The following is a 14305-nucleotide window of genomic DNA, read 5'->3' as shown; positions in this document are numbered from 1 at the left end:
CAATTTTAGATTTCCAACAGTCTAAACTAATGCACACAAAAAGGTAAGTATGATTTCAAACTGTCTAAGGCACAAGAACAGATTTCAGGCCAGGGATTTAGCTCAATGGTGCCACTGCCTGCTGCACAAAGTGCAAGGTTCTGAGTGCAAGGAAGAAGGAAGAAGGAGAAAGAGAAGGAGGAGAAGGAGAAGGAGGAGGAGAAGGAGGAGGAGGAGGAGGAGAAGGAGGACGAGGAGGAGGAGGAGGAGGAGGAGAAGGAGAAGGAGAAGGAGAAGGAGGAGGAGGAGGAGGAGAAGGAGAAAGAGGAGGAGGAGGAGGAGCAGGAGAAGAAACATTTGTAATTAAAAGCTCAATTTCCATATTATATCACACTATCCATATGTGAATTAGGCAATACAGTTACTTTAACATATAAAAAGATATTTCTGGACTTATAAACCAAAAACTAAAACCATATCTTCTGCCTAAATCACACTTTCAAGTTTTACTTGTGTGTGTACTCTAAGTTTTACATTTTTAAAATAAATTAAGACAGGCATCAATACCTAAAAATAAGCCCCAAATTCTGGTCTGCATTCAATTCTACCAATAAAATCCTATAAAATAAATTTTTTCCAGCTCACTAATAAGTGGAAGAGAAAGAAAAATCTTTTCAAACAAATGTGTTATATACATACTCTGCATTTTAGCAATACAAATATTCTATTGATACCAACAAAGAGGCAACATTTATCTATCTTTAACCTATGTATAACACTGTAATATGCTGAGTAAGAATTTTTCCAAATAACACTATTGAAATTATAACTTTTGCTATACTTCCTAACTCCCATAAAATTGTACAGCATACTTCAAATTCTTGAAAATAATCAGATAATACATTTCTGAAAAATATCACTTTTATATCTTAAGTAATTTATGAAAGAATATATCACAAAAACACTTGAGGGAAAAACTCACAAATACATCATTTATATTTTCAAACAAAATATTAGAATATTTGCATTTTTTTCATTCTGGAGGTTTTTATTGGACTAGGAGAATATCATCAACATGGACTACACCAAAGGAGTACACAGTTCCTTTTATCTTGAATGTTTTTTGTTCCAAAAGACAAAAAGAAATAAACAAACATATGTTTAAAATACTTCCAAATAGTCATGATGCAAGAATTGGTCTAATCTTGACTAGACCTTATAAAGGGGTTTCTGAAAAGCATTCCAGTCAATTGATCTAACCCATCTATCTTCTGACAAAGCAGGTCTTTTTACAACAAAATTTTTAAAAATACAAACTAAAACTTGCTATCAAAATTTAGGTCTCTACTATCTATCTTTATGTTTCCTACTTACTATCACTCTCAACCAGAACTTTCAAAGAAAATTAAGAAGGAAATACAAAGCAGAATACCAATACTTTCAGTTTTATGGCTACTATTTTTTTTCAGAGATTATTTCACAGGGGTGATTTCAGAGATAAATTTTGGGGGTATCATGAGAGGGAGATCAAGCAGCTACAGGGATTATTCTCAGACTTATCGGGGTAAGTCAGAGGGCCAGAGGATTGTTGCAAATGCAATCTCATTCTGAACATAATGAGGAAAACACAAGATCTGGCCAGCTGAGGAACTATTTCAAGACAGCACTCTGCAGCAAGGAGAACTTGAAAAATCAGTAAATGAAAATTTTGTAGTTTATGTATAAAATGCAGGGCTGCTACTGTTGAAAAGGAAAATATTAACTGGAAATCAAATCAAGTCCTTGACTAAGATGGGTATTCAGACTGAAGCAGAACAGAATCTTAGGAAGAAATTATGGGCTATGTTTGTCTTCTTACTTTTGGATTTCCCATTACAAAAAACACAATTTTCCCTTTTCTTAATGAATTGTAATTTGCTCTTCACATAGCGCTCTTAATTGTTTCAATCTTTGGAAGAATAATAAAATTATTTAATTCCTTGAACTTCACCATTTCCATTTAATTTCATGGCTTCTGAACAGATCAACACAAAACTAAGCACAGCTTAAATATAAATAAAAAATACTTTTCCTGATTTAACTTAATCTGCTAATGAACAGCATTACCTGTCCAAAAGGCACAAAAGGAGGTGGTCCACCCTCAGTTCCAATGTTGCTTCTACTGTGTTTTGATAAACTCTGTGAGAAAAAAAAATCTATCATAAAACAGAAACTATAAATAAAAAGTATATTTACAACATTTATAATGTACTAAGAATCCATTAGTTTGAGTAGATTATTATACCAAACATAAAAAAGGCATTCCTGAAATTATTTCACACTACAGAATACAAGGGCCAGGGATTTAGCTCAGTGGTTCTGCCACCTGCTTTGCAAGAACAAGGACCCAAGTTCTATCCCTGGTACCAAAAAAAAACCCAAAACAAACAAACAAAAACTATAGAATACAAAATATTTTATTCCTCACTTCAGTAAATAGGCAAAGGCTTTTGCCTCACCTCTCCTGACAAAAACACATTTACAAATGATTTTGAGAAATTTTTATCAACTTTATCTCTTAAGGAGAAAGTCCTCAACAGGTAACAAATACTAAGATGATAAACTTTGGCAACAAGAATTTCACTTTAAAACATTTAACAGGCAAATATTATTTGAACTCATCTTCAAAGTGAATCTTTGAGACATAAAATTATTAGTGAACAAGGTGATTTCTAATTATTTCAAGAGATCAGACTTATAATTTTTTAAGGTGAAGTTTCCCTAAATTAAATTTTTTTGTAATATCCTTAATCATACTTTGAAATACTGAATTGTTATTTAATAAAAATAAGTTTCCAAACTCTACTAATTTGCTTTTTTCCCAAAACTGACATAAATTAGAATTAGAAAAACAAAAATGTATTCTAAAATCAGAAAGAAAATATTCTCCTAGCAAAAGCAATTTTTTCTCAGATTTTAGAGTTCTTCCAAAATGCCATAAAGAACCTTCAACAGAACTCCCTTCTATTATCTACTGCACCTATTCCTTATGGTTTTGAGGTATTAACATTAACATGTATCTGTTAAGCACTACCTATTTTTAACTTTTTGTGCATTTTTAATGATTATCATTTATTAGACTTTTTGGGAAGATGGTGGAATGGTGAGCAGCAGATAAACAGCCACTCTGATATTAAGAATCCAGACATTAGAATATAGCAAAATGAGGAAAAGAAAGAGGGAAGCAAGTCCCTGAGACCCACCAAGGATCTTAAGTGAGAATTAGAGACTACAGGGAGAATGAAGAGGGAGACCACAACACAGAAGAGGGAGGTGGCAGATGGTGCTTTCTCCCAGAGCCCAGGGTTCACAGCACAGGGCAGCTTGAACATGCCGAGTTATGGTGACTACTGCAGCCCAGAGGCCTCCACTGAAATCCATACTAGTGGAATGTACCAGTGGATGGCTCAACTGCAGTGGCTGGTGAGTTATTCAGGGTCAGACACACACACACACACACACACACACACACACACACACACACACACACACCCCCAGTAGAGGGAAACTGCCACTTTAGAAAGGGCCAACTTAAGCCTGGGGTTTAGTTCAGTAGTTCTGGCACGTACCTCGAAAGTCCAAGGGCCATGAAAGAAAGGGCCAACTTAAGTCAGAACTCAGCATGGCTGTGGGCTGGCTCCATCTAGCAGTTCCAAGAGTCAGAATGAGGCACAACTAAGTTCAAGCCAGCCAAGAGGCACTGGGAGTTTTGAGGGCTAAAAAAATCAGGCACCAGCCTCACAGGCAGAAACCAGAAGCAGCCTGAACTTCAGTGAACTAAAGAACTAGGTTAGTGATATTATCCAACCCTACCATAATTCTACTGCTGGATTGCTAGATCAATCAACATGGATATGAGCTCTTTCTGCATCTGCTGTCAATCAATGTCAGCAGAGACATACACTGAAGTAGACATTTTTTTCTGCTTTTCTTCCTTTCTCTGCTTTTTCATTTTTACTAATTTATTTCTTTTTTTTTCTATTTCTTGATTGATTGTTCTTTTTCTACAAGTGAGAACATGTTTCTACTTCTTTTGTTGTTTTGTTCTATTCATGTTTCTGGTTCTTACTTCATTTTTTTTCTTCCTGCCTTCTTCACCAGTTCCCAAAGCTTATATAATCTTTCTTTATTCTTTTTGTTTTGTTTGTTTGTTTGTTTGTTTTTGAGACAGGGTCTCACTATGTAGTTGAGACTGACCTGGAACTAACTATGTAGCCCAGGCTGGTCTCGAACTTACAGCAATCCTCCTGTCTCAGCTTCCCAAGTGCTGGGATTAAAGGCATGCGCCACCACGCCCGGCTATCTTTCTTTATTCTCTATTTATAAGCCTTGCTTATAATTCCTTTCTCTTCTTCTATTTCTCTATTTTTCCCACTAATCCCTTCTAAATTTTTTCTTCTGAGGGTAAATTGCCATATTGAGGGGATATTTACTATACACAATTTTCTGATTTGGTTTAGATTTTGTATATTAACTAAAACTCTTGCTTAAATGGCTAAAGGTGATAAATTAATAGTTACCACCTCTTATCATTTTCAAGGGTATATTTGATGCTGCATATGAGAAACACATTTAACTCAAAAAGAAATTCATAGACTGAAAGTCAAAGGATGAAAACAATATTCCATGCAACAGGAACCCAAAAAACAACAGGGGTAACTAGTCTATTTCCAGACAAAATGGATTTCAAGCCAGGACTGATCAAGCAAGACAAAGAAGGGCATTGTATCCTCGTTAAGAAAACAATCCAAGAGGAAGAGATAACAATCATAAATATATGTGCACCAAACACCAGTACACCTAATTGTACGAAACAAATAATGGACATGAAAAATCAAGTAAATACTAATACAATTGTAATGGGGAACCTCAACACCCCACTGTCACACACAGACTAACCAGACAAAAAAATTAACAAAGAAATATCAGAAATGAACCAAGTTTTTGATAGATGAATTTAGTAGATGTCTGCAAAGTGTTCTACCCCACAACATCAGAATATACATTCTTCTCAGAAGTACACAGGACATTCTCCAAAATAGAGCACACACACTCAAAGAACATGTTTAAGTTAATGCAAAGGAATTGAAATTATCCCAGGCATATTATTTTGGAAATCAATGACAAAAGAAACCAGGAAAACTTCATAAACACATGGAAATTAAATAACAGCTTGAACAACCAATGGGTCACAGATAAAATTAAAGAAGAAATTAGATTCTACAATTATACAATAATGCCAATACAACATATTGGAACTTAGGGAACACAATGAAAGCAGTCTTACAAGGGTAATTTATAGCAGTAAATTATCACATCAGAAAAACAGAACAAGCTCAAATAAATAACCTATTATAAAGATTAGAGCAGAAATTAATGCACTTGAGACTAAGAAAACAATACAAAGAATCAATGTATTGAAGGTTGGTTCTTTGAAAAATAGAATAAAATCAAACTCATAGCCAACCTTATCAAAAAAGGAAAAAAAAAAGGCTCAGATCCATGCAATTAGGAATGAAAAGGGTGAAATCACAATGAATTCTGCAGAAACTGAGAATATCCTTAATACCTACTTCAAGAACCTATATTCCAATAAGATGGACAACACAGAAAAAAATGGAAAGATTCCTACATGCATGTAAATTACCAAAGTTGAATCAAGAAGAAAGAAAAAGAAAAAGAAATCAAATGATAAGAAATGCTGGTGAGGGTGTGGGGAAAAAGGAACCCTTCTCTACTGTTGGTGAAAGTATAGACTGGTGCAACCCCTGTGGATTCCTCAAAAAACTAAAAGTAGAGGTTCCATTTGACCCAGCAATTCTCCTTCTTGGTATCCTCCTGAAAGAATTAAAAGCATTATACCACAGTGATATATGTACATCCACATTGATAGCACAGTGTGTAATAACAAAATACTGGAAACATCCAAATGCCTATCAACTGACGGATGGATAAAGATGTGGAGTTTTCTACACAATGGAGTACTGCTTTGCCATAAAAAAGGATAAACTTGAGACATTTCTAAGTAAATGGATGTGCCCTGAAATCATACTCATAAGTGAAATAAATCAAACAAATGTTCAAATATTATAGGGTTTCTCTAATGTAAGAAACCAAAAATTTACAAAGGACCAAAATGTATAATAGATATTCTGAAATAGAAAATATTCAAATGAGTACAGAAATGAGGAAAGAGGGAGGAAGAAAGGGAAGGAAAAGGAGAAAATGAAAACCAACCTTTTGTAAATAAGGAAGGGAAAAGAGGTTGATGGGAGAGGAGGGAAATGGGATAAAAGAATCTAGATATAGCATGTACAGGTAAAAATTCCTTATGAGGAAAGTTATTGTTATGTAAATAAACAAATTGCTTTAAAGCATAGGAACATGTATCAAAGGATTATCACCCCTGAGAGAAAGAGAAAATAACCAGAGGAGCTCTGGCTTTATGTTTAGAGGCATTATGGAAACAGAGCAGGGAAAACTGCATATAAAACATCAATCTCATGAAAAGATGTTTTGGGTAGGAATGAGAATGCTCCTACAAATGTTTATCTGACTTAATGGTTGTTAGTCAAATGGTTCTGGCTGAGATATAGGAAAAATATATATCAGTGGCTGGACTAACTTGAGAACATGTTACCACATTTAAAAATATCCCTAATGATGATAAAAATGTAACACATCAACTTATAAAAGATAGCATGAAATGGTTGGGACTTTTCTAGGAAATTCAACATTTATAAACTCAACTCAGTTTATGTAAAAACTATTAAGCATTTCCGAATCTATTTCTTTTGTATTTTCAATGAAACAATGTAGTTTTGGATTATTATCTTATATTGCATAGTACAGAAGCCAAAAATGTAGCATATTAGTAACATGAGGAAGAACTGAGAAATAAAAATGTGCCTAAACACAAGTTCTTACCATTTACCTCCCAAACACAAATACTGTCCAATTAAGAAAGTAGGACAGACTAACATATCAAAAAATACCAAAAAGCTTGAAATAGTGCTAGACCCTTGGCTGGCTCCAGAGAATACACAAGATCTGAAGGTGGCATGAAAAATTCAACTCAAAAAGTAATTCCACCTCACTCCAGAAAGAATGGCTGCAATCAAGATATCAACCAAAAACAAATGCTGGGGATATAGGGAGAAAGGAACCCTTCTCCATTGGTGGGAGTGCAGACTGGTGCAACCACTGTACAAATCAATATGGAGATACCTCAAAGAGCTGGGACTAGAGGTTCCATTTGACCCAGCCATCTCTCTGCTGGGTATCTTTCCAAAAGAATTAAAAGAATCATACGACAGTGATATATGTGCACCCATGTTTATAGCCGCACAGCATATAATAGCTAAAATTTGGAATCAGCCCAATTGCCCATCCGTTGGAGATTGGATAAAGATGTGGTTTTTTTTCTATAAAATGGAATACTACTCAGCCATAAAGAATGAGAAACTAGAACCATTCATAGGAAAATGGATACATATTGAGGATATACTAAGTGAAATAAATAAGACACACATGTGTAAATACCGAATAGTTGCTCTGGTATGAAAAACTGAAAGTGTAAATTGTATAGTTGTATACAAATTGTGTAACTGATAATGTGAAATAGGAAGAAAAGGGCTAAAGGTGTAGGGGAAGTGGGAAGGGTAGGGGAAAAGAAATAAGGGAAAAGAAAAAAATGTGAGAAAAGGGAAAAATGGAAACAAAGTCTTTGTAAATAGGGGAGGGTGGAGAGGGTGATGGAAGGCAGGGGTATGGGGAAAAAATGAGAACCAAGATCTATTATGTAAGGGTACAAGATCCCAATGATGAATGTAGCTGAACTATATACTTAAAAGTACCAATAAACTCAATAAGATTTTTAAAAAACTGTAATTAGCTTTACATGCTTTATATTTCATTCCACAACTATTTTCATGATTATCTATTATATGCTTACCACTTTGGAGAGAGTGAAGGCTGCTCTGACACAATTAAAAAACTTTAAATGATCATGATGCTCCTGATTTTCCAACCTCCCCAAGCACTGGAAATATACCTGCTGAAAAGTACTGAGGTCTTTAGTGATAAAAGCAGAGATTCACTAGGATGGTAGGGAGGTCTTCAACAAATGAGACCTCGGTGGAAGTCAAGGATATTGAGGGGACCAGAGTGAAGGACACAGTTGGTGCGTGAGGAAATAAACAAATCTGTTGCCATCAGTGAGATCAATGACAAACAAAGTGACAAAAGGTCAAGGATGTTAGTGTGTGTGTGTCTCTGAAACTGATTATAACATCATAAGGCTGAAGTACCACCACTTTACGTATTCTGGATCTTAACTTGTGACTCTTCAGACTTTGATTTTTACATTTCTCATAGTAATAGTCTTTGCAATGACTGGCTTAAAAAAGAATGAACTCAATCTGTCAGAGCTCAGAGACACATCTTTGGATTCTAATTTGGGGACCTGGCCACAGCCCTCTTCCTCACAGAAAGGGATTGTGAGTAATTCACTATGAAGATCAAATGGATATGAGGCTATGATGATGGGATACTAGGATTTTCTAACATTCCAATCCCAAATGCTTTAGTACTTCATGTGCCTACTTATTTAAACTTATTTATGGTAACAAAAAATGACTGTGGAATTTGCTCAGATCCACAACTCACCCATTGGCTGTCTACCTTTTTTGATTAGATGGAAACAAGGTCCCCTTACAAGACTATTAGCAGAATCACAGAACATACAGATGCAACAGCCCAGAACATCTACACACAGTGTGAAGGTTAATCTTGATCAGTAATTTGATTAGAATAAGAGACAGCTAGCAGATCAGTAAAGTGCACTTCTGGGTGTGTATGTCTAGGATAGGTGTATCACACTATTCAACAAATATTTCTAAAACTGAACAAAGATGACAAACACAAATCCTGACTGCAAGAAAATTATATTCTCTTAACATAACTCATGATAGAGAGGCAATTCATACATCTTGCTGCCTGGCAGCCTGAACCACCAGTAGTATATGCATGACTGTCCCATCAGGTGGCTTTTTATTCATTTTAATAGTAAAAATCCTGAAAAAAGTGATTAGATCTGTTTATACCTACCATCAATGGTACAAATCACCAAATGGGACAGTCATGATTGTACTACTAATGGCTCAAGCCAGCAAAGAAGGAGATGAAAAATAAAATAATTTAAGTGCCAGATAAAAAGTAACATAGTGATTATTTGGGTAATATGTTTCAAAAATTCAATAAAGGAACAACTACTTGCCAAGCATTTGATCTAGGTCTAAAAGTATGCAAATAATTTGGCCAGGAAGGGACTGGGAGAGAAATATCAAGATGAATGACTTAAAAGGAGGAAAATCATCTTTGTCCAAAAGTATAACTGAAGACAGCATAGAGAATCAAAGGAAAAGTTTCATTTGGCTAGCAGAAAAATCAATGTTAAAGAATTCTGAAAACTCAAAAGGTAAACAAACACTAGGACTGGATCATAGGTAGCCTTGAAACTCAAATCAAGCTTTTTGAAATAAAAGCAGGATGTGACATGTTCTGAACTATGCCAAAGAAAGATAATCTAAAGAAGCACATAAGATAAATTAGAAGATGAAGCAAGGATACGTGAAAAGGCCATTAAACAGCTACTTCATTAGTTCTGGTAAGAAACACTAAACATCTAAACCACAGTAACAGCAAAGGAAATGGAGAGCAAAGGTCTGATATGGGATTTGACTATTACAGATCAAGAAAATTAGTTGCTAGAAACAAAGCAGAGGAACAATTAAAAGTTAAACCTACATGACTAGTAAAATAAAGGTACTGTACACATAAATGAGGAAAAATATCAACTAATACAACTAGGAAAAATAGTGTAGCAAGAATGTCTTCAGAATTAGAATGAAATTCTAATTTGCTTTCACTTGCATGTGTGTATGAAGAAAAAACATACATACAATGGTATATGCACAGACATTTGTTTTTTGCAGAAAGAATTATATACAGATATAATATACATATGTCATAACTAGTATCTTGGCAGTTTTGAAACTTGTCTCTAAACAAAGATTTTTTTATACATAATAAAATGTAACAAATACTTAAAAATTACATCTGCTTTAAAGGAAGGATATGTTTAGCAAAGGTAAGTAAGTAATTTCTCTAAAATTCATCATATTTCATTCAATTTAACTCTGACACAAAGAACTAAATTTACCACAAAGTATGGGAAGAATTCCCTAAACTAAGAACTCAATAAAAATAATGTTTTTAAAATAAAATTTAAAAGTTCAAGCCACTCTTCTTAGTTTATACTTACTCTCTGTAACTCCCACTTCTCAATAAGGTGTTCCACTTCACCACCAAGAACTGTGGTGTTAGAGTCATTCAAGAGCAGGAATCCATTTTTTATGTCAACAATGCCTGACAGCTTGACTTTAGTTCCAGGTGGTGTGTTCAGGCTAAAGCAAAGGAAAACAAAGAGTTAAAAAACAAATTAATGCTTCTCCACAGAACTAGAATTCAGTCTCATATTACTAAGATGTAATCAAGTTTGTCAAAAGTACTAACACCATAATGATTTTTCAGGAGACTGGTATGTATAAATAGATCACCAGGGAGGAAGTTAGAAGACCTGGTAAAAGACTTCTGTTTCCTAGCTCAATAACAAAGAAATGACCTTTGCTTTTCACATGGTTAAAAACAAACAAACAAACAAAAATGTGGGAGCTAGTCTGAATATGTCCCCTCCTCCAGCTATTCAATCTAGAATCCTTTCCTATTTTTCTTACCTTACTTTGTTAAGGGGCAATAAAACTAATGTCTCTTAGCATTTTCTCTTACTAAGTGAAGCCTTTTCCTATAAATTGATGCTTTAGTTTTAATTTCTAGTATTACTAAAAGCAAGGAGCCACACTTGCTGACAACATATTTTGGCATGCAACAACATGGGACTGTTCCAGCCTGTCACAAGATTCACCAAGACCCCATAATTAACTGAGAAGCCACAATATTGGACACTATGGATGAGTGAATCTGTAGCAGGAACATGGGTCATATACTTGATTTTCCAATCTGTTTCCTTTCCCTTTGACTTCTCTGTTGTTTTAGCACTTGGGACACCAAGGAATGCTTTAATTGGGATTTCTAATAATTGGGAATTGCAGGGTCCATTGGTTAGTTGCTGATTCATCTGTTGTTGGTTTTTGGTTTGGAGAGGCATGGTTCTTTTCTTAAAATTCCCTGGCTTGGAGACAGACTGGGTAAATCTGGGAAAATCCTCAGATTTTCTCATGTTTCTCTCTAGTCACTATTTGTTCTGTGCTACCTCTACACTACCACTTACCTCTTCCAGCCCTTCTAGTGATTTCTAACTTTTGTCCTGTGGGTCATGTTCTCTGCTGCCATCTGGGGGAAAAGAGTCTTGAGGCTTATGTAAAAATCTGCTACTCCTTTTCTTTTTCACCTGGGGTCTATGGAAGTCAAGTCCCAATCTTTTGCTCAGATTAGAAATCTTGGTTTCTTAGACTGCTTAGATTAGAAATCTGGCTGAGGTGAGTGGGCAGGCTCTGCTTATGTGTGCCTGAGCCATCAGGAATTTATATATCTGAAACCTTCTTCAATTCCATCCCAAATCCTCACATTTGTCTTTGTGAACCCCAGAGCCTCTGTAAACTCCTCAAAGACAGATCTTGAACCTTTGTGCTTCCAGCTTGACCATGCTAATTAAATTTTCACTTCCTGCCCTTCATCACTGCTCATCTCCTTGACTGGCTATTGGATTGGTGGCCAAGTGAAGTCTGTAGGGACTTTTAGAGTTAACACTTTTGCCTGAAAACACTGGGAACAGATTTGGAAGGCCTCATCAGGTAAAAGTGTGCCTTTGGACATTAGCCACTCATAGTTGGCCAACCCTACGTGAGGAAGAAAGATTGAAAGGTCCCATAAAGCTGCCAAAATTAATTTCAGAGACACTTTCTTATTTTTCTACTTTAGCCAACATCAGCTGCTTTCTACCATTATTTAGCAAAGAAATGAATCCGGAATTTAATAGACCCTCAGATTTAGATCTTCGGTATATTCCTTCAAACTATGCTGCTTGTTCTCTTTTACTTGTCATTTGAGCTCTTGAAACACTGGACTAAGACCACATGGATTTGACAAAGAAACTGGCCCTGTCTTTTGAGCTCTTCTGGGGGCTCCAGACTTAGGCCATTCATTTTTGACAAGAGTACTGTCTCAGTATGGCACAGGTACTTTGTCAAAAAAAAAAAAAAAAAAAGATTCACACTGCAAAAACAGGGTATGTGAGATATCTTAATAAAATTTGTGCTCCCTAGGGAAAATACTAGGTGACTGGTTTAAGTTACAGCTATAAACCATGGCTAAAAAGATGATTATTTTGTAATCACACATGGCAAATGCATCCAAAAGCACCCTCTGGTTTAATGTAATTATGTCATATGTTCTATATTTCATAATTCTATAGTCATCATGTAGCAAAAAATAAAACCATAAGCACCAAGAAATCCTGTATTCTTCACCTCAAAAAACACTGACTGATATGATCTATGTTTTCTTCAAAACCACTTCTAGCCAATAATTTCTTACAGATTAATAAAATTGAAAAATGCAGTGTGAATGTATGAACATACAAAATTAGCAACATAGAAAACTGTGCAAGTTTTAAAAATAGGGTGCAAATCATAGGGGCATTTAAAATGTGGTAATATTACTTTAAAACTAATGTGCAATCTTTAAATTAATAAGCAGATAACTAATTTCTATGTAAATGAGTATACCATCACCAAACTCTCCCAAATAGTCAAATTATTTGATGATGGCTCTACAATTTCATTTGGACAACTAACAGTCCTATCTTGTTAAATTATACTTTTATTCCAACAAAAGGAAAATAGGAGGTAAATTCTATTATGTTTTTACTAAATTGCTTCCAGGACCATAATTAACTCTTACTTAGACAGCATATTGTGGTTTAATTGTTATTTTTATTGGCATCCCAAGGCAATTTTATGTTTTCTCACTGCAATTAAAGATAAAAACAAAACCAGTGATGGGGGGCAGGAGGTAGGAGAAAAAAATACAAAGAAGTGTTCCAGAGAAATACAATGCCTGTATGAAGCAACACATTCCATACCAACATCTGGTTTATCCTATGTAGGGGGTTCTTTCACTTTCCTTCCAAGAACCACTACGCAAATTTATCTTCAAAAGTTTTTCGAACTGTTCTCATGTACTAACAATTTTGTTAGCTACCATTTTTAAGGCCCAACGAAAAGATACACTGCTTCAATGATGAGTGAGCATATAAAGATTTGTTTTCAGTTGTCAAACCACAATAAATTCAGCAAAAAAGGACAGCAGACACTACTGGGCAGAACCTTCCATTACAGACTAAATTTGTTTTCATTTATCTCAGAGAAATATATAGCTGTAATATCAGAAAATAAGCTACTATCTGGCAAGTCTTAGTTCTGAACCATCTGTGAACTACTTTGTAGGGGGCCTGACTGAATTTGTAAAAGGAAGAAAGGCTATTTTTCCACAAAGGTATAAATCCTTCAACTCTTCAAAAGAAGACAACATAATACAATGTCACTAAGACCCTACCTATATGTAGAAATAAATGTTTTAGACAAACATATATTTTCCAAGGAAGGAGCCTCCCTTATCAGAGGAAGACACTGGTTGAATGAAAACAAAATGGAAATTACTGAGGATGGAATGCAAGGCTTCAATCTACCACTTTTCCTCCCATATACCACTGCTCCAAATTACTTATACTTTGCTAAATGAACTTTTCACTCTCTTATGATCAGGACACTGTGTATCTGTAGAGGTTACTCCCCCTCTCAACTCTCTCAAAACACCTTCTCGTATTTTAAGTCCAACTCCTGACTCTCCCATGTAAAACTAATTTTCTGAGCTCCAGAAAAATAATTGTACACCTATGCATCTATCTTGTAAGCATGAGAGTTACTGGGAAACAAAATCCAACTTTATCTACATTTTTATCTCCAGCACTGAATAAAGGAGTTGGAATACAGAGAATGCTAAATATTTGATAAATGCTTGCTCAAGAGAAAAAAGTGGAAAAGCTCAAAGGACCCAGAGTAACAAACATGACAATACCAAATGACTTAGAAAAGAAAAAATGAGAAGAGGGATAGGGTGTGCAAATATCTAAGAACTTTCATCTCACAAAATAGAGGTCAGAGTGGACAAATGGGGACACAGAGGATAAAGGAGAGTTTCCCTTCCT

General features: G+C 35.1%; 1 protein-coding gene across 2 annotated transcripts in view; it reads right to left on the bottom strand.

Annotated features, from left to right (window-relative positions):
• The window catches only part of Tdrd3 (tudor domain containing 3), a 107827-nt gene that overhangs the window by 60665 nt on the left and 32857 nt on the right, over positions 1-14305 (bottom strand). For both annotated transcript variants that reach the window (XM_010636941.3, XM_010636940.2), the window contains 2 exons: positions 10343-10484; positions 2086-2157 (listed from right to left, as the gene is read on the bottom strand). In XM_010636941.3, coding sequence (XP_010635243.1) covers positions 2086-2157; positions 10343-10484 — 214 coding nt within the window. The remainder of the gene's footprint in view (positions 1-2085; positions 2158-10342; positions 10485-14305) is intronic.

Source organism: Fukomys damarensis, unplaced genomic scaffold, assembly GCF_012274545.1.
Source record: "Fukomys damarensis isolate Sample0158 unplaced genomic scaffold, DMR_v1.0_HiC HiC_scaffold_38, whole genome shotgun sequence".
Taxonomy (NCBI): Eukaryota; Metazoa; Chordata; class Mammalia; order Rodentia; family Bathyergidae; genus Fukomys; species Fukomys damarensis.
Note: the sequence above shows the minus strand (reverse complement) of the source record. Positions and strands in the feature narration are given on the sequence as shown.